Source organism: Anarhichas minor, unplaced genomic scaffold (assembly GCF_050575085.1).
Source record: "Anarhichas minor isolate MPS153535 unplaced genomic scaffold, ASM5057508v1 ptg000030l, whole genome shotgun sequence".
NCBI classification, from domain to species: domain Eukaryota; kingdom Metazoa; phylum Chordata; class Actinopteri; order Perciformes; family Anarhichadidae; genus Anarhichas; species Anarhichas minor.
Window position 1 is genome coordinate 5,637,133 of NW_027466476.1, and position 20,308 is coordinate 5,657,440.

The window sequence follows — 20,308 nt, forward strand, 5'->3', positions numbered from 1 at the left end:
TGCTTTTCCTTTTAATTAAAGATGTTTACGCCTAAAGAGTAGTGCAATCGAACACACTTACCTTTGTGTAATTTATTAAACATTTTCCTTTTCAAAAATCTAATCTCTTTAGATTCCCCTCCACTCATAAAGAGGCATCCACCAATGACTTTCCTGCCCTTTGAGTTGTACTCTGATATGTTTCCATGACATAAAGTTCAGACTAAGTAGTGTGTAGTTGAGGATGGGGTTAAACGTGCAGACCTCGGCTATGTTTTTATCCCCTCTGACGCAGACCATTAGCAAACATCTGCTGAACCGAACCTTAAAAAAGCAGGGCTGTCATGGGGGCAGAGGGGAATTCTTCAGAGGCCCCTCCCTGTGCTATTTTAAGTAGGGCCAGAAGTTGGCGTTTAATGATAAGCTGTGTGCGTAGCTCACATGCCTGCCATTTTATTCCATTTAGGACTCAGGAAGCAACGGCCACATTGCCCCCCAACTCTCCAGGGGTGGAATCACTAGACTCTGTCATCAAGTATGTCCAATCAACATGGCATGGTACCCTGTTGCTTTCGTTTATCTCAAGTAGTGGACAGCTTTGGAAATAGACAAGGATGCTATTTTTGCAAGCAGTCATTGCTTGCATGGAAACACTGCCCAATGTTTCCATGCTGAGACTAAGTTACCAGCTGATAAATTGATTCCAGTCAGACATATTTTAGGGAGAACAATGTTTCAAAATCGTACATTGCTGATTAATAAGAGATCATGTTCCCATACAGAGGTAAAGCAACCTAAGGAACCTTTTCTTTCATTCACATGGATATGGAGTCAAACTTTTTAAAACATATGCCCCTTAGAATATATTCCTTTGTGATGAAGAGTGAAGGAAGAGTTGTGTCAGACGAGACTCCATTCCAGATAAATAAATGATCAGCGCTCAGAAAACATCAAAGAGAGATTGTGTGCTTCAAAGGGAATAAAGGCCTGACTTTCACCAGGTCCTATATTGAAGAATGAATCCTGCGTATGCATGCACGCACACACTAATCCGACCTGTTTAAGATTCTAATGGTTGCATCTGCATTGATCATCCCCCGCCGAGCCAAACCACCCGTCCTGAATCTTTGTCTGTCAGCTGGAAAATACCCAAAATGCTTTAATGTAATGTGTCTCCTGACTTATTTGCCATTTCTTAGTTTTTGTAAAGTACCTTTGTTTGTTCTGAAGCCCTAAATATTGGACAGAAGGATTGTCCTCACCACAGTGTCTTTTAGAATGATGCTGACTGGCACAAGTTCACCCTGGGTTGTGATTTTTCTTCAGCTTGACAAACATGTCTTTCACTCTCTGATAGAGCAGTCCAGTCCAAGGCCAGAATATTATGTTACATCCACATACAAAACACATCGCTCCTGCTGCACCTGTGAAAAATGTTGCTTGTAAAGTGAAATGTTTTGTAAAATAGACGTGTCCTGATTAACCCACTAAGGGGCCCTGTGGCAACAATTAGCCCCTGGTTCCTTCTTCCCTATGCAGTATGTATTCTATCCTCTACACGCAAACATGTCAATTAAATGCAAATGTATTTCTTTATTATGCACCATACACCGTTGGCATTGTTTGCTTTTACAAAATGTTGTCATTGAACATGATCCACAGTTTTACAGGATTAGCTGATATTGTAGGACCCAGCTAAAGGCCCTCGTCATTTCTCTCGATAATATAATGTAGTGCTAAATATTTTCAAACAAATATTTGATTAATTCAATTATTACAACTTAATGACGTATAGTGAACTTTGGGATTTGGGATCCGCTGTAAAAACTGTCATGTACTTTGAGTCATGAAGATTTATGAAAAATGTACATAGATGATCGTGTACTAATTTTTTCAAATACTTTTTGCACCTGTTTCATCCGACTTGGGTCAAATACAACCCAGTCAGAAGAAGCATATGTCGCTTGTTGCTTTTTATTTCTGTTTTAACCTCTGGCTTTTTCTCTTTTGTCATCCCTTTGTTTTTCTTTCTCCTCTCTCCCAGCTCTCCGTTCTTCTTGCTGTCTCATCCTTCTGCTTCTGTTAGAGAGTGGGGGATGTCTGTTTTCTAACACCTCTCAGCCTGCTTATCTACTAGGTCTGTATTGCTGCGGTGTGGTATTTCCAACTCCATTCGTTATTCTGCCGTCAACCCCCTTGATATCACGCCACTATCAGTTATGGATATCTGAGTGTGTGTGACAGTGATACGCATTGTGGCTTGCAACTGTCGTCTAGAAATCATGATTGTTTATGATAGGCAGTGTATGTGTGTGTGGTACCAAGCCCGAGTGTCCGTATGGATGGCTGTGTTAAGCTTGCATGTGTTGGATTCGTGCCTGCAACAGTGCTTGTGTGTCAGTCTGCGTTATGGCTCTGTGCATGACTATATCCAATGACAGTGCCCATTCCTCCACGCTGGCTATGATTGTTCATTTGTTAGGGGTGACATCATTCCCTTCCGCCTTTTGGATGTCCAAAAACAAGACTCTTTGTTTTTGTGAGTGTGCACTGTGCCGTTTCATTCCCTTTGTTGTAATTTGTGAATCATGTTTCCATTTTGCTGCGCTGATGTTACAGCAGAACTGTATTGAATTGTACATGTGGTGCCAGGATTGTCTTAATTACAAGAAAGGCTCAAACTTGTGAAAACAAAAACATAATTGGCATCCAGCAGAGCATCCTCATTAATGTTTTTGCTATGCTGAGCTTGGAGTATCAGAGACTTCCCCATGTCGTCACCCTTTGTGGGGAGAATTTGAGCTCGTCTCTTCCGGGTATTGGCTCATTTAAGCATAGTCGAACTTAAACAAATTAGACTATAACAGACTTTCTGTACTATGACGCTGCCTCCCCAGTCACCCAGTCAGCCATCCTAATTGTTCCATTTTGATATGTGATGTTGGTCTTTTGATCATGATCATCATATAAAGTGTGTGCTGTTGTCCCATCTTAGCCCATAAGTAAGTCTTGTATTTGACTTTGAACTTGCTGCAGCCTGTTGATGCCGCTCGCCCCGCCCGTTGGGTCAGGGTGTCTATAATGACCTGGTGCCCCCTTCTCTTCCCTCCCTTCCCAACATGGAAGATTTGTACAACTGCGACTCAACACTAGGACATGGAGGACTATGATGTTCGCTCGGCCGCCAGCATCCTGGCCTCCGTGAAAGAGCAGGAGGCGCGTTTTGAGCAGCTGACCCGAGCCCTTGAGGAGGAGCGTCGCCATGTCAACCTGCAGCTAGAGCGCTCCAACATTCCTCCCAACCCCCCTACCAGCCAACCGCTAGCATGGCAGCAGGTGGTGATGCAGGTAAATGATGCCAGCATACTGGCCAACCCCCCTCCCCCGTAATTTTTAACCAACTTGTGTCTGCCTCACTGCCTACCTCTCTAAAGCAACATTCTCCTGCCCCCGCCTTCAATCAGACCAAAATCATTCCATCGCCTTGTTTGCTCACGGTCATTGCTTTTCATCATTGGTGGGACTCAATAATCTCTCTGTTCAACTTCTCTGTGATTTGGAACACTTGTTCCAGTTCGTCTGAACCCACTGTCCTGGATGTTGTCAAATATTCTGCTCTGCGGTGACTCATCTTTAAAAATGAGCTGATGAGATTCAACCTCTGTTCCTTCTACGCCACAGTTTACCATTCAATCCCATCTCATTTTGCCTGCTGGTCTTTGATATTGTCTTGTGGTGCTGATGATTGGATGTGGCATTTCGCCCAGCTCTGGACAGTGTCTGGGGGACATTAGAGTCCTGGCCAGGGCTCCTGACAATGCTGGCTGATTATGCGGAAGCAGGAAATGTAAGATGTAGAAATGAGACAACTGTAATCCCCTAAAAATGTCAGCAATCACAACGGCCCATTGATTTACACAAGAAAGAAAGAAACCCTCTCAGGCTGTACACATGTTTCACTAACCTGAATTTGAAAGCACAATTTGGCGATGCAGCACCTGTAGCACTTGGATACATCACCTTTAATCACAGTAAAGGAGGCAGTCTCATGTATTATTGATATAGCAAGACTTGCAGAGATGAAACTGCCTGCATTCACATTTTGTCAACAGTCATGTCAGTGTTCATTTGTAAAGGGATTGCTGCCAATTTGGCCTCATGAAGGGATAACGAAGAGGATGCAGGGAAGGTATAGCAGGGTAAAGTAAACTCGTCGTCCCCTCCCCCACCACAGGGGGTAATCTGCTGCTTTTCTTCAAAAATCCTGTGAAATACTGAAAGTAGACAAGCCGCCATTGTCTCCGTACAATGAAGCTCCCAGGAAGAGGGGTGAAAGGGCTTTGAAGCAAATTTGACATAGTGGCAAAACCGTGGAATTAACTGTAACTCAGTGGATATATACAGAATATATATATATTCTTTTTTAATTTAGAAATCATTATTTAAATCATTAAGTCCTACAAGTTGTAAAATACCATGTCCATCATTATTTTTCTTCCGTCCGTTCATGCGAATGAGTGCGTGATCGAGCGACTGATATGCTTGTTTAAAGGAAACACTAGTGCACTTGCTCTATGGGCCCATTTGTGTGGAAGCAGTACAGAAGATCCGAATTTCATACTCGGAAGTTGAACGTTTGTGGCTAAATGTGCCACTGAGCAACTTTCATAGGAATGAGAGGGGCCCCTCCTCAAACCTTGTATCAAATTGTCCTTATACATCGATGCCTACAATATGCATGCTTTTGAATGCAAGCTGTCCTAAGAAGTGTTCAATTTCTTCCTTTACCTTTTCTTTCTATGTAGCATTACTTTTGACAACAATGTCTAGGAGTTTGAGAAGAACCTGAGCAGTTCTCAGCTGCTCCAACAGTTGAGGCAAACTGTCTAGGGTCTGCGGTGGTCCCACAGAATAAATCAGCTCAATCAACTAACTGTGTATTGTGAAACGTGATTTTAGTTGCTCAAACTAAGGCAACCTAAACAGAACACGTAATGTTAGTCTACAATGTTGTGCTGGTGACTCTCTGCCGAATGTGTCGTGGCTGCTCGTAGTAATGGCAGCTGTTGAAAACAGAAACAGAATATTTAATTGTCCTCAGCTGTCAATTTTACTTTGATCAATTTCAAATACATACCCATCTGTCTTTATTATCAGATGGGTATTAGGTAAGATACTACGAGCAACCTCAGATGCGTTCGGTTGAAAGTCACCTGTTAACACAGCTGGCAGACACTGAGTCACTATGACCTGCCTCCGCATTAATGGAGGTGCCGCTAGGTTACTGATTCGTCTATGTTTGTGTGTGTGTGTGTGTGTGTGTGTGTGTGTGTGTGTGTGTGTGTGTGTGTGTGTGTGTGTGTGTGTGTAAGACAGAGTGAGATATCCTCCCCTCCTCATAAACTGGTCAATGATTTAGTGGACAGGGCTTAACATGACAGGCAGTGAATTAACCATCTCTCTCTCGTGCTATCATTCCCAGATCAGAAGCATAGATAACCCCCACCCTGCCTATTTGCACGCTAGGGAGTCAATTGGGCATAACAGAGTACCGCCTCATTTTACATCACTTTGAAATGTCATTCAGTCACCAGGCATTAGACTTTCGGCTTAATCATAAACACCTATGAATGCCAAAGCAAATTGGACATTGGGCTGGTGGGGGGGTTTGATCAGTGTCTGCTCTGGGGCAAACAGCTTTGGGGCATGTGTGCTCAGTCTTCAGCCAGAAGGTGCAGTGTTGTGTGTAAATGTCTGTGTGTGCTGCATCGTGAGACCCACTCCATTCACATAATGAGGTTGTATGAGCGATGAGAAATGCATCAGGTTGTTCTCTTTCTCGTTTTTTCCTTGCTTAGTTTCTACCACACACTCACACATACTCCCCAGGCTGCATGATGGATTAAAACAGATCATGGATCAGTAACTAAGGGCTCAGATTCACAACCCAAGGGCCAGACTCATTGAGGCCTGCCATTATTTAAAGTTGGGGTCAGAAAAGGAAAAATGGACCAAGTATGATAAATTAAATCAGATTCAAATAGACGTCTAATGAGAGTGATAAGCCACTGATCTAAATAGCGCTTTGCTACAAGGTGCTCATTTCAGAACAGATTGGCTCCTTACTCTTTAATCTGCCATCATCATTGAGATCAGTATTGTCAGCGTTTTAACACAGGCGACCCAGAGAGACAGAGCAGGCCGAGTGGGGAGCGAATAAACACGAGAAAGACAGTCTTCAGTTCACAGAGCTTGATGCAGATTACTTCACACATATCAGCACATCACTTTATGATCGGTCTCTTCAAACAGTGCTCTGAAACTCCTCTGTCCAGACCAGCCTGGATGTGGAGTGAGGCATGGGCCTGGCATGCAGCCCAATGATGCAAATAAATCGCTCACTGATGGTTTGACAGTATTATACGGAAATATAGCAGTCATTTCCTCTTCAAATTTAAAGTCAAGAAGATTTGTAGCCTCTCGAGCTGTTGAGTTTGGTGACAAATCTTCTGGCTAATGTTCATGTGAACATAAATTTGTTGCATAATAGGAAATAGCTTTTAGTCAATCCAACGGCGTGGCTCCAGGGATCGCAATGTTGGTTGGTCCACCACTTTGGTTCCAACTGAAACATGGTGAAGTCTCAGCAAATACTGGATGGACTGCCATGCAAATTTGTACACATATTCATGGTCCCCAGAGGATGACATCTCCTGACTTTGTTGATCCCCTGATTTTCCTTTAACACCACCATGAGGTTGAAATTGTGTATCCCTCTGTGCTGGCGCCAGCTGTGGCCGGAGACACTGGGTCTCTGGCTTTTGATTTGGTGCCATTATCGGGTCAACATTTTAATTTGTCCAAGGCTTAGTTATTACAAAATACCTGCAAATTACATTTGCATCAGCCTCAGCTATATATTGAGTTTAGTGATGATTAGCAAATGTTAGTATGCTATTACGCTAAGCTAAATCCATGAAAAGGGCATTTATGGGCATTTTGCCATGCTGAAGTTAGCATTCAGTTTAAAGCATCACTGTGCCTTAGCACAGACTCATACACTGCTACAATAGTGTGGCTGGACACTCTTTGATGTGTTGAACGATTATGGTAAGCTTTTCAAGAGTTCCATGTTGTTTTCTTTGGCTAAAAATGCAACATATTCTCTGTTTTCTATGATTCATATTTGTCCTACAGAGAGTCGAGACAACATAATAGTCCCAAACACAAATAAATCACCCTCTGATATGAACACAAGTCACCTTGTTTAGCTGGAGAGCACACAACTAAATAGGATTAAAGAATATTGTGGCTCAACGGGTTTCAAATATAATTTTCCGATTTTTGATTTGGCCCTGCATGATGTTAACACAGGGTATACAAAGGTAGATCACCACAAGACACTTTGACCATTGTATTGAGACAATAAGTGTGGGAGAGGTTCATGTAAACAGCACTGCCCTACTTTCTAAGACCTTATTAATTCAATTCTGATCCTCATTCACTCCAATACTACTCTGTATGAATTGCAGCCAAGGAAGAGAATTAGAGTTGTTACACTGCGCCGTCCTGTGAGAAACATCAGAACAATGCTGTCGGACACTCCATTAGCTTTTCTGATGAAATTATCAGTAGAGATTCAGTGACACGGACTGAGGCGCCTTTCAATCTGCATCCTTCGACAGCCCCAACATGTGGCCACTCACATAAGATCATACCCTTTCTTCATTTGATATTGCGTTGGCCTGTGGTAATTGATTTTTGCCTGAAGGAGCGTTATCGCAGAGGCTCTGAAAGGTCAACTGGTGCATGGTGACAGTTCTCTGTGTGGAGAAAGGCAGACAGCGCTCAGACAACCATGTCTGGTTGCAGAAGGTGACCTCATTTCATATACACCAGCCGCCTGATCTATCTACCCACGGCCGCTGCCCGGCACGTGCACAGATTCCATTTTGTGGTGCATACAATCATCTGGCTGCATTGACAAGCAAACAATTTCTCGCACTATGGGTGTCATTAAATTTTGGTGTTTGGTATTCAGATGCCATATTCAGTGGACTTCTAAGCATTGCAGAGGCATATCATTCCCTTGTGCAAATGTTGTGGGAAGTTGTCAAAGGCTTGTGAGCTTTTGAGAGCGGGAACAGTGCAGCCTTTGATCTGTGCTGCTGTCTGCGGTGAAGAGGTACAGGCCCCGGCCCTGCGATGGCACAACAGCACTCTACCAACAATCGCTCCAGCCGCCCTCCACCCACTTTCATCCCCACAGCCCCCCCCGGCCCTGTCTCGGCACAATGGAAACAAAGGGCTGAGGGTGCTATAGCGACAGAAGATCCATCCTTCCACTGGCAGGGCCCGGGAGCCCCTGTACCCTCGTAAATCACCTGCCTAACAATGAGCCTTAGTTAACCCCCTTCCCTCCTCGATCTTCCCCTGTCTTCATCCCTCGCCGTGCCATCAGGAACTTTCTCTCCTCCCATAAACACCCTAATTACCTTGGTGTGAAAATACCTCCTTTGTTTATCTTTGTATGCCACACAATTCCCGTGCCAAGCTACACCACTTTTCTCTGATATTGTAGCTTCATGGAGCAGCCTGCAGAAAAGTCTAATGTTGGTGCTTGTTTTCCATGTTTCCTGATGGAGCACCTAATCGTGCTATGTAGCAGTTTAAAGGTTACTTGGTCCTCTGGTGTTAAGGCATACAATTTTTTTTTTTAATTGATCAAAGAGTCTGTGGCCGGTTGTCCGTCACAATACTGATTTCCAGGTCCAGACTTTCCTTAATTTCCTTAAGTGAATTCTTGAGCTCAACTTTCATAGCTTTTTTTCAGGGACCCATGCATGATGTCCAGTGAGTCTGTATTTCGGTGCGTTCGATCTTTGTCTGTAACATGTTTGTTTCTTTGTCTTCAGCCTTGTCTTGTGCCCGGTGACATGTGTGAATTGATTTTGAACTAATCTTACGCAATTTGCCACAACGTCACACTACTTCTTCTCAGGGTCATAACTAGCAGAGCTTGTCTTTATGTTAATATTATTATTAATAAAAACACAATATTCGTGTCAAAAGAAAACATTCTTGAGCTGCAAATATTTCTGCTTGTGGTGAAAGTGGTTTCCAACCTTTATTCATGTGTGACCCCTGAACATGATGCAATATTTCCCTGTGACTCCTTGTCACGGGTTGCATGTCTATAATTTATGAGTACTTCAGTCAAAGAGTATTTTTTTCTTCTCTGATTGTTTCATCTGAATATTTTTCAGAAGCCTGAAGAGGTAAAGCAATACAGTATTTCATATGAAATATGCAAAGATTGGAGAAAAGTCTAAAAGATTAACGTCATTTTTCTTATTTTCTACCTGTCAAAAAATCCCTGTGCAGATCCAGAAGCCCAGGTTGGGAAGCAGACCTGGGGCTCTGGTGGAAAAGTGGATTGTCCAACAATCGTGGGCATGTCTAGGTCTCTAAAGGCAATGCAATCCATTTACAAATCTAATAAATGTTTTAAACATTTAAAGGGCTAACCCCACTTGCTTCTTGTTAAACTTAAGCAGAGCTGCCATTTATGTTCTAGGTTATCTTTTATTCAATCCACTTCAACATTAGGAGTCAAGATTGAGGCGATGGCCCATGAATCACACTGCTAACTGCTCCAGGTGGGGAGAGAGTGTCAGCTTGGTCCGCGGTCTAACATAGAAGGACAGGAATTTTTACTCAAGGTTGGGGTTGTGCAGACAAACAGGGAGAAAGAGGTTTGAAGGGGGGGTCAGCCGAAAAGCCTTTTGTACTGTGTGCTATTTATATTCCTCTGGGGTGGCTCAAACATCCATCCTTCAAATCAGCCCCAACGCTGTTGGACTTAATGCCTGTCCTGGTGCACCTCCGTGCCATTTGATCACAATCCATTAAACCATTATGCTCACTAAAAGCACTAAGAGGGGTATCTGAACACTGCTCCCATTTCCTTCACCAGACACCCTCTCTGTGTACTCGCATAGGTGAACACAGAGGCTCCATAACTTTGAAGGGCACTGCCTCAGTCTGAAAGTTTCTGGAAAATGTACTTAAAGATGACCATGGTAGTCTGAATAGACTGTTTACTTGGTCTAGTCTAAGTTCAGAGACTAAATTATTGCCCATGTGTTTACAATAAAGCCCCTCACCTTCACAGCGCCACCAGAGGAATGTGACCTCGCCCTTCCCAGTGTCCAGCAGGATAACCAAACAGGGCTAGATGCTGACCCCTTTCAACTGGCAAAAAACTCAATTGAAAACAGACTTTGTAGTATAGGGCTGGAGGTGTTCTTCAAAGCCTTGATTTAATTATCCTCATGAGTTTAACATACTGCTGCGACAATTTTACTACATGACTTACAAGCATATAAATGCTCATCAAATGAGGAACAGAATCGGCAACCTTGTTTTGGGAGGTGTGCAGGAGTAAATTTTGACTTTATTGGACAGAACACTCCTCGAGACTACAAATTCCTTAATGGCAAAAGGGACTTAGTGCTGAAGGTTTCTTTTCAAATTCACCCCAGTGTGTTCTGCTCTCGACAGCATAAACTGCAAAACTGTTTCCCATATTGTTGTCACTCAACAAATACATGCAAATACATTAGATGGCTTTCAGATCTATTGTTAAATTAAAAAAAATGCAAGTAGACATAATTGAAAAGTGTTTGGATACCAGAGTTGTATTCACAATTCCTGAAAAGCTCAAACTCTGCATCTAATAAAAACAGCTAAGGCAGACCAATCAGCTCGTCTGAAATAGTCCCTGAAAGACCCACAAACTAAATAATAGATGAATCAACTCAGAAGGGGCAGCTGTAACCCTCAGGTTGGTACTTTACCTGGAATTAGCCTCAAATATAAGTCTTTGATTTAATGCTTACAGAAGGAAACATCGGGGTATTTGCAAGTTACAGTAAGTCCTCTCTCTTCAACCTGCCTGTGCATTGGAGAGATTATCAGCACGTGAATTCTTTGCATCAGGCGTATGTGCAGCTACAGTAGGTGGTATACCGATGGACTGTATATAAGAAGTAGACGTAGTCATCGTGACGTCACCCATTGGTTTGTGGACTGCCGTTTTGAAGCCTTGAGTTCGGCGAAATTTCGCCGTCGCCATCTTAGATTACGGACGTCGCCATGTTTTTGCAACCAATGAACTGAAGTTACCATATTTGGAATGCGGAGGAGTGACGTAGAGATGCCGTATACGTCTCTGGTAGCGGCAGCAACCTGTCAATCACAGTAAGCCCGCCCTAAAGCATACCCCGCTTTATGGTCTGTTTTACTCTAAAAGGGACCATCATTTACTAAATGAGCATCATGCTGTATTGAATAAGACTTGAAACAAGCAGTTGAGACCATAAACTCAAGTTTGCAATGTTTACTGAGGGAATAAATCAAGTGATAAAAAAATAATTTTCTCATAGACTTCCATACAATCTGACTTCTTTTTGCAGCCGGAGGAGTCGCCCCCTGCGGGCCCGTAGAGAGAATGCAAGTTTTGAGACCCTTCCGCATTGGCTTCACTCGGCAGAGCTGGAGGTTGCCGCCTGGGCATACGATCAGATTGGAGCAATTCAGTCAGAAGCACACACACATCTATTGACTTTGCACTCTGGTTGACTGTATGAGCTCTGCCATGGCCCCCAGGCTGATTCACATTTCACTGTTGGACAGAAAAAGACAACATCACAGAGTTTGGAATTTACAAACCTTTGCTGTTTTGTGCCTTAGAGTTGCACACACACTTTGTCAAAAGATCATGTAAATTGTCACAAGTTGAAGCCAGGCTGTGGGGCCCTCTTCATAGTTTGGTGCAGTTGAAGACGGTGATATGTTGTGTGAACTGTCTGAGTGTCTCAGAGTGATTCTCTAAGAGAGGGATGGTTAATAGGGCAGGAATGTGTGAATAGACGGGCACTGCTCTCAACAGTCCTCTCTCCAAGGGCCTCATTCAAGCTGAATAATGGCATATATACCAAGCACATATGCCATATATGGTAAAGAAAACAAACCTTTAATGTTCTCAAGTTGAATCTCAATTATAAATGCCGATGACCGTCATCCCTTTTGTCTATTCATTTCCGAGCAAAATTAAATTTTACCTCTGACTGGAGTACCAGTTAGATGGCCCATATGTCAACGAGAAATCTCGAAAAATACAAAAAGAGTCACTCATGAAAATTGCCGTGAAGGTGGGCTATCAGGTCATGGAACAACTAATTAAGTATGATCATTTTGTTTATGTGTAAAAGTTGATGATTTGCTGCATGTCAGGCTCAGACTGGTTCAGATTCTGTTGTTTGTCCCTCATTCAGAGTCCTAATTATGCGTGACAAGATGAAAAAACTAAGAAAAAGCCTAATCCAGTCATAGTTGAATTAAAAACGTTGCTGTGCAATCACAGTACAGCAACATGAAAACAGAAAATAGAACCTTTTGATCTAAAGTGATGTCATTTAAACAGAGCTTTATGTCCCTTAGTGAAGGGAAAATTGCCTTTTTGCGAGACAAAAGCCCCCAATAGATTGGACTCTAATCCTCTGCATCGCTGAGTAGCCATTTTGCGAGGGGAAAATAAAATAAAACATGATAGTAAGACTCATTAGATGAGGGCTTTTTTGCAAGCTGTGCCATTGTTAGAATAAACAGCAGTCAGCCTGTAACAGAGCACATCGTCCTGGTGCTGTAGATTCTCACACGTTATTGTTTCGTCAAGGCCCTTGCACTTTGCAGTGATTGCCTTAAAGAATTTAGAGCAGCAAAGTCCGTATTATCTTTAAAATCACTTTTCTTAGTAGACCTGCTTTGTGTATTGTGTAATATTTGTTTGAACTTACTGACCTCTTTGTTAAGGTTTCAAGGTAAAGTAGGGTTTCCAAAGAAATGTACTCTTGGCAGAGTGGAGAAGCTTTTGAAGTACTGTTGAATGAGAATGAGATGCCATTAAAATCTCCTTTGAAACTGAAGATTATAAAAACATTTTTTTTTGTTGTACCGAAATGCCATATATATACCACAAGCTGCTCCTGCCTTCTTTCTACTTTTTGGAAATACTTGTGCTCCTCGCTCTTTCTCTCTGTGTTTTCTATACATCTGGCATCTCGGATGGAAGTGAAAAACATGATTTTAACAGATGCCGCTTTATTGGAGATGTCTGGCTGTCAAAGCACACCTTGTTGCTGAACATTAACCTTCCTACCATCTGTTTCACGCCATACGTCCTGACAGAGTAGAGCTGACTCCTGGAGCTTTGATTGCAACTCCTGGATTATTCATACAGCTTGTACATTTATGGTACAAGGCCCAGGCGTGGGTTGGCTATACTCAAGAGAATATTGCTTTTTTTCTGACAGTAGCAGGTATTTCTGGAAACTGTATGTATCACCAACCTGTGATGTTGAACTCATTCCAGGAATTATTTTGAAAGGACATGTTGAATATACTGTTTTGGATATTTAGTTCACCTCAAACTGTCCTGTCTATTTTTACTTTATTTCGTGTGTGTTTTACCTGTCTGCATATGAAAAGAACAACAGCATTTTGGTTGTTTTAGTTCCCTGGATGGCAGTGTCTGTTGGTCGGCCCGCAACTTTGTTTCAGACTGAAATATCTCAACAACTGTTTGATGGATTGCCATGAAACTTTGTACAGACATTGATGGTCCCCGGGAGATGAATCCTAATTGGTGACCCCCTTATTTATTTCTCTTGTACCGTGATGAGTTTGACATTTGTGGTTTTCAGTTAAATGTTTTGACAACTATTGAATGGATTGCCATGAAATTTCCTGTCCCCCTCGGGATGAATTGTAAAAACGTTGGTGATCCTTTAACTTTCCATCCAGCAGCATCATGGCATGGAAAACAAACCAGCTAGTGACATTCCCATCAGCTGTGCTCTGTGTTTATTGGTAAATAGTAACATTTTAACATGTAAACCAAGACGGTAAAGGGAAACAGTACACCCACGAAAAATTAGCATATTTCCATTGTAAACATGTCAAGCGTATCGTGGTTTGAGCCAAACGCTAATGCTAAGTACAGCTCATCTCACTGCTATGTGGCAGGAGACGTATTGTGCTGTTCGAGTCTAGATGGTTTGAGATTTGGCATAAAATAATAATCACAACATAAAACTATGAATTGGACACCGGCAAATCACACATGCACAGAGGAAATAAAGAGTACCGCTTCTTTTCTAATCTGCTCCCATGAGTATACCAAAGCACTTAATGGATTTTTAAACAGGGTTATGAAACTCACTCAGTGCTTAAATGGCTTAAATGGAATGTGATATTGCAAATCACTTAAGAGAAAGCAATGCACCGTCATTTAAATGATAAACCTTTTGTTTAAAACCACTTTTTGGAGGTAATGTTTGTTGGATGAATTCTTAATGGTATTGTTGAAAGTAAATAGTAAATGTAATGGTGCATGACGGGCAAGTTCTTTCATTAAGAACAAATGGAGCAGTAACATTCACATGAAATACCAGGCTTGTGGAATGCGTAACCTCAGCCATTTCCCCTCCGTTTGGGATTTCGCCTTTCTCTGTTTTCTTTTTTTTAAGTCGAGTCATTCTTTTCCTCCTTCTTCCTTTTTTGTAACTCCAAACGTCTCTCAAAGTTGTCCTTAGTTAAGCTTCAATTTACGTTAGTAGATTAACATTCCTTGACAGTCTTGGTCACAGTCATAGATATTTGAATGTGAATTCTTTCACGTACGTCCCACCCCTCCCTTATATCAAGTGCAGTGAGAGGAACGGGACAAAGAGGTGGAGAAAGGGAGCTGTGTGTGTGTAGGGTGTAAAAATGCGCAGCGTATTGGGGGCCTTTGCCTCAAAAGGGCCAACTTTTGAGTCAAAGGCCCCCCCACACCTCCTCTTCTTTTTCCTCGTCTCTCTCTGGTAACAAGGGGGAGGGGTCGATGGATTGACAGACGCAGCTGGAGTGCATAGAGGGAACTGGTCCCACCCCACTAAAGATGCCAGACATAGACCCAATGAGAGAGAGAGAGAGAGAGAGAGAGAGAGAGAGAGAGAGAGAGAGAGAGAGAGAGAGAGAGAGAGAGAGAGAGAATGAGGAGGAGAGAGAGCTGCTACACTTCCAGCTCCTGCTGCCTGTCTGGGAACCCCCCCTCTCAGCCCCTGAGGTTTTTGTTCCCTCTCTGGCTAACTTTTTTTGTTGAGTGAGCGTGTGTGCGTGCATATGCACACAGTTTGGTTGAGCTCCATTCCTATTCTTGGATCTCTGCTTTTGTTAGCGAGGGGCCTTTCTGCTGTGGGTAACGGCCTCCTTTGCCCCTCCATCTCTTTCCATTCCCTACATATGTACAGCATCTCTGGAAAAGAGAAAGCTGGGTCCCTTTCTTTCAGCTGTGTAAAACCAGCCTGAAATAGCCAGGATTGCACAGGATGATGGTTGATTTTACTTTCAAAATAAAAGCATGACTGCTTCCTCAAAAGAGCCAGTTGCCAGCTCACATGTGTCAACCATTCTGCTTTCATGCCCTATGTGATATATATATATATATATATATATATATATATATATATAAAATGTGCAGAGTATTGGGTGCCTTTGCCTCAAAAGGGCCAACTTTGGTTTTGTGTGTGAGATATATGATACTGTATATATACTGTATATATGTATACATGTTTCACTGAATATACTTTGTAGGAGTCCTTTAGACACCGTGATTATTTTATTATAGTAAAGGTCTATATGTTACCTGTAGACCTTCAATATGGTCAATAGTATTATGCCACTGTTTTGGGAGAATGACCTGGGCTTATGCTTATTAATTAAAATGTTAATGACTGATTTTATTTTTTTATTCGAGATAGCTTTCACTTCAAAACACACAACTCTCTCGAGAGGCAGCAGCAGTTTTGTACAAAATCACATCTCCTAACCTATGACTATACCTGTGCGATAACCTAAAACAGACCCTTTTTTGTTGGCCATATGTTCGGTTACACATGACGTACTAGGCTATTAGCTACTACAATATATTACCATCAGCTATTATATGATTTGTAAATCTTTGCTCGGTTATCTTGTGGAATATGGTTGTATGGTTGATAAGACATGTATTATGGTTGTTTCAAATGTAAGCTAACCCTTGTTTTGTAGTTGCTAGCAGGTAATGCAACACACCCGCAAAGCTGACTTTTTGCGGACATGTGCAATAGTTGCGCTTTTATTGTGAAACGCCCAGCGCCCCACTTCCGGTACTCCTGTCGCTAACTCCGTCTGGCTCGACACAGCTGAGCAGAGGATGGCTGCCTGCGTCTGAGCTGCTGCCTCTGCGCTCACAGAGGGAAAACTCAACGTCAATAGACAAGGAAAGCGCGAGGAGACGAGAGGAGGAGAGGAGGGAAAGGAGTTTTACAAGACCAGGAAATAGTTCGCACACATTTATTTCCCCGGGAGGTTTTTAATTCTTGTCTGGAACGAAAGGGGGGATTTTTAGACCATGCCTGCTGAAGTGAAACAGGTTAGTGTTGCTGTGTCTGCCGGTCTCCTCTCATCGTATCTTCAGCCTCTGTGACTCTTCTTGTCTTCCTCCTCCTCCCAATTGTTCCACTCATTGTTTGGATTTTGTTGCATTCCTAACATTTTCCCCTGGATCATCACTCTTTATGTCTTTTATACAGCTTTTTTTTTTTTTATTAAACCATAACCCTTCCCGAGTTTAACACATCACAGCAGCTATTCTCAGATGTATCGATGTCCTTCAGAAGGATGGTGCGTGTGAGCGTGTAATAATGTGTGTGCACGTATGGATGTGTGCATGCAATATGCATGAATGGAGGCGGCTGCATGACATCAGATACAGTAAGGACGAGTAAGTACTTCTACCACTTAGTGACCATTTCATGCTGTAAATAGTCATGACCATGAGATATGTTTAGTGGTGGTCCTGTGTGTGTGTGTGTGTGTGTGTGTGTGTGCGTTGGGGGGCTTGTCTTGCAGGAAAGCAGTGCTTTGACTTATGAGTTCCCTGACACATTCATGGGCTCAGACCAGTGCCACCTTCCACTTGCACAGATTCCGCAGGAATGTGCTTTTGTTAGCTCTTGCGAGTGTGTTGCTGTGACTGTGTGGGTGTGTGCGTACACCAGACCATGATGTGCATACATTATTGGAAGTGTTTCCTGTGTTTGAAGCGCATCCACAGGCATCCTACACCATCGCAACGCTCTTTTCCCCCCCTCCGCCGAGCTTGGCAGCGCTCAGAAGCACAAAAAAAAGAGGAAGAAGACAGACATCCAAAAAAAGAAAAAAGAATCTGATTGAATAAGGTCAACTTCCCATCAGCGCCGCTCTCCTCCGCTGGGCTGAGAGGGGTGGAGTTACACATTCCCTGTTTGGCAGACAAAAACATTCTGTCAGCTCTCCACGTTGCTCTGATAATAATACATTAACAGTTGCCCCCATGGATGAGTGCCACCAGATAACTGAAAGGAGCCTCGGCCAAAAAGAGAAGCCGTTTTTTCTCTCCCTCACACACTCTCAGTTCTTTCCATCCCTTGGTTTTGATAAGTTTGAAGGCTGTGCACCAAGCGGGAGAGTCGATGGATCAGAAGCAGGGCAGCAAATGTTGCCCGTTGGAATCCTTGCTTGGATTATGTGAATGGGATTAAATGCATGTCAACAACCTCGTGTCCGTGACCCCCTTAACACCGAGATAGTTGGCGTGCTTGGGGGCAGGACGGCATCGTCGCGTGACCTTTTTTAACTCAGCTGGACATTCCTCAGCGAGGGAGCACCTGCTTGGGCAGCGCTGCGTGGGAAAGGGGGTTCAACGTGTGTCAAAGTCACACTTACCCATATATGGATCAATGTGGATCAATGTGTCCATGTTTTTTTGTTTTGGTTGTCATCCTTCTTGCTTTTGCTCAGTTATTGCTGTTCGGACGATAGAAGAATAGATTGGAACAGACGTTGAACCTCTTCTAGCTGCCACGTCTTGCAGTGATATTCCATGCTGAACTCTATATATGTCCTTCAGGGGGTCCAATAGCTTGAAACCAGTTTTTATACTCAGAAGAATGTAGATATCAAGGGGGGAGAGAGATGCTGATCTGGCGTGACCTCATCTTAATGCTGCAGCAGAGTTTACGGTAAATTAGTTTTAGCCCACTGAAGATTACTGCATAGCCCTCAATTAGTGGGGGAGCCTGCACCAGGCCACGTCTGAGTTAAAAATAAATGCTCCTTTTTATTTTAAAACTCAACACCAGCAGGGTATCGCTCAAATCCTCCGAATTCAGTTGCGGCATCTTCCTTCCGCTCATGAAAAATAGAAGAACAAATTTGTCGTGAAGGAAAACATTATGAATAATCCAGTATAGTCATCATTTTTGCCAAGGTCTATCAAAAAAAACCGACTTTACTTTCCCCCCGCAAACTAGAAGGACCCGTCTGAATAACAAAATCATTCATCAGTGATTCAGAAACAGACTAAAGGAGGTCTTGTCTTCAGACAGCCGGTTACTGCCAGATTCTTGACAGCCAGCGGGGGCTTTCAGCTCCCCTCCTCTCCGATGCTATTTGATTTCTTACCAAAATTAAAAAATCCGTCAAACTTTTTTTTTTCTTCTGCGGGGCTGTTTTCATTCAACAGCTCGATCTTCCCTGCATACTCCTTCCCGTTCATTTCCTCAGGCTCCCCCTTTGTGACCGCAGAGGATGTTGTGCAGATCAATATTTGAAGACATGTAGAGCATGAGGAGGGGCTTTGTTTGGGGGAGTGGAGGCCATACAAGAATAATGCCAATGACCGGAAAACATAGCTAACAGAGTGCAGGATGGGAGAAGGGGGGGGGGGGGTCATGAGTGCTGTTGTGTTCTGAAGGCGAGAGGGTTTCGTTGGAGGCGTGATCATATGGTGGTAGGTGGCTGATGACACCAGATGGCCCTCCCACCACACAGCCTGGCCATGTTTCCCATACCGTTCCCATGACCGCCTTTAGAGCCTGACCCATGACACAACATGGCTTGACATGTCACATTATCTGCCACACCGCCCACCATCCGTCTGCCGGCCGTCCTACCCGACCGGTTTCTCTCGCTGGATGCCTGTTTTTGGTTTTAAGTAACCTGAACTTGTATCACCATGTGAGCAGCTGAGACCATGTATGTACCTTCACATGATCACTGCCGCGTCAGCTTATAAGAGCTCAGTCTAACAGTTTGCATATACTTTTTTGCGTATTTGTTCAACTTCCTTGAAGTACCAAACGGATGTATTTTGGCAAAATAGCGTCATCATGCATGGTACTGTAACTTGTCATTGTCAATATGAAGATTCTCATTACATTACCATTTCTTTAGAATATTTTATCGGTTTGCTACTATCTACTACAGGGCTGCTCCCTCTTTGATGATTAGTCAATTAAATTATTTATTACCAAGAAACTTATTAGTTAAACCCAATAAGTGGTTCAGTTGTGTGATTCTTTCTGGAGGAACTCAGTTTTACAGATATGTTGATTTAAATCAACTAATGGATTAGATGTTGGTCAACTAAGAATGTCTTTGGTCGAGGACAGCCCTAGTATATTATTCTCTAATGGAATATTAAGCAAAGATGTCAAACATTTACTGGCCCCGGCTTCTTTTATCTGTTTCTTTATTTATAGTATTTGTTGCATTTCTCTGTTTCATGTATTGAAAATTACATTTATTTTTTTGACAATTCATAGACAAAGCAATTCATAAATTCAGGGTAGCAGCTAATTTATTTCCTAATTATTCTCATTATCGACTAATCAGCGGATTATTCTCTTGATAATCCATTCATTGTTTTATCAATGGACTGTAAAAATGCTCTTTACAATTTCTCATAACCCTAATACATATTTATACTGCTTGTTTTATCCGACCAGCATTTAGTTAACGATCATAACAGATTCACATTTCAGAAGTGTGAATCAGTGAATTTATGGCCTTTTTGGCCTTAAAAATGATTTCATTGATTTATTAACTGGCCATAATTTCAGCTCTAAACCAGATTATTTACAAAAATAAAAAAATTGATAATGAAAATAATTATTTCCCCCCTATTTTATAATGCATATTGTGATAGTCGTATACCATACATCACACTAATCCAGACAGCTGGTCCACCAAGTGGGTTCAAACAAACACTAAGAAATATGTGAACTATTTGACCGCGGGAAGTATTACACTTTACTATACATAGTCCACTGTACATTCCTGCTCTGTATCACATGAACACACCCTCAGGTATTTGGTGTTTACTCTGTGGTCGTGTTCTATGGGGAGCATTAGGGGTCTA

At 42.6% G+C, this 20,308-nt stretch overlaps 1 protein-coding gene across 1 annotated transcript in view; it reads left to right on the forward strand.

Moving 5' to 3' along the window:
* The first annotated feature begins 3,135 nt into the window (after positions 1 to 3,135).
* Positions 3,136 to 20,308, forward strand: part of arvcfb (ARVCF delta catenin family member b) — a 123,477-nt gene continuing 106,304 nt past the window's right edge. Inside the window, exon 1 of the mRNA XM_076104787.1 lies at positions 3,136 to 3,327. Within this exon, the coding sequence (XP_075960902.1) occupies positions 3,136 to 3,327 (192 nt within the window). The remainder of the gene's footprint in view (positions 3,328 to 20,308) is intronic.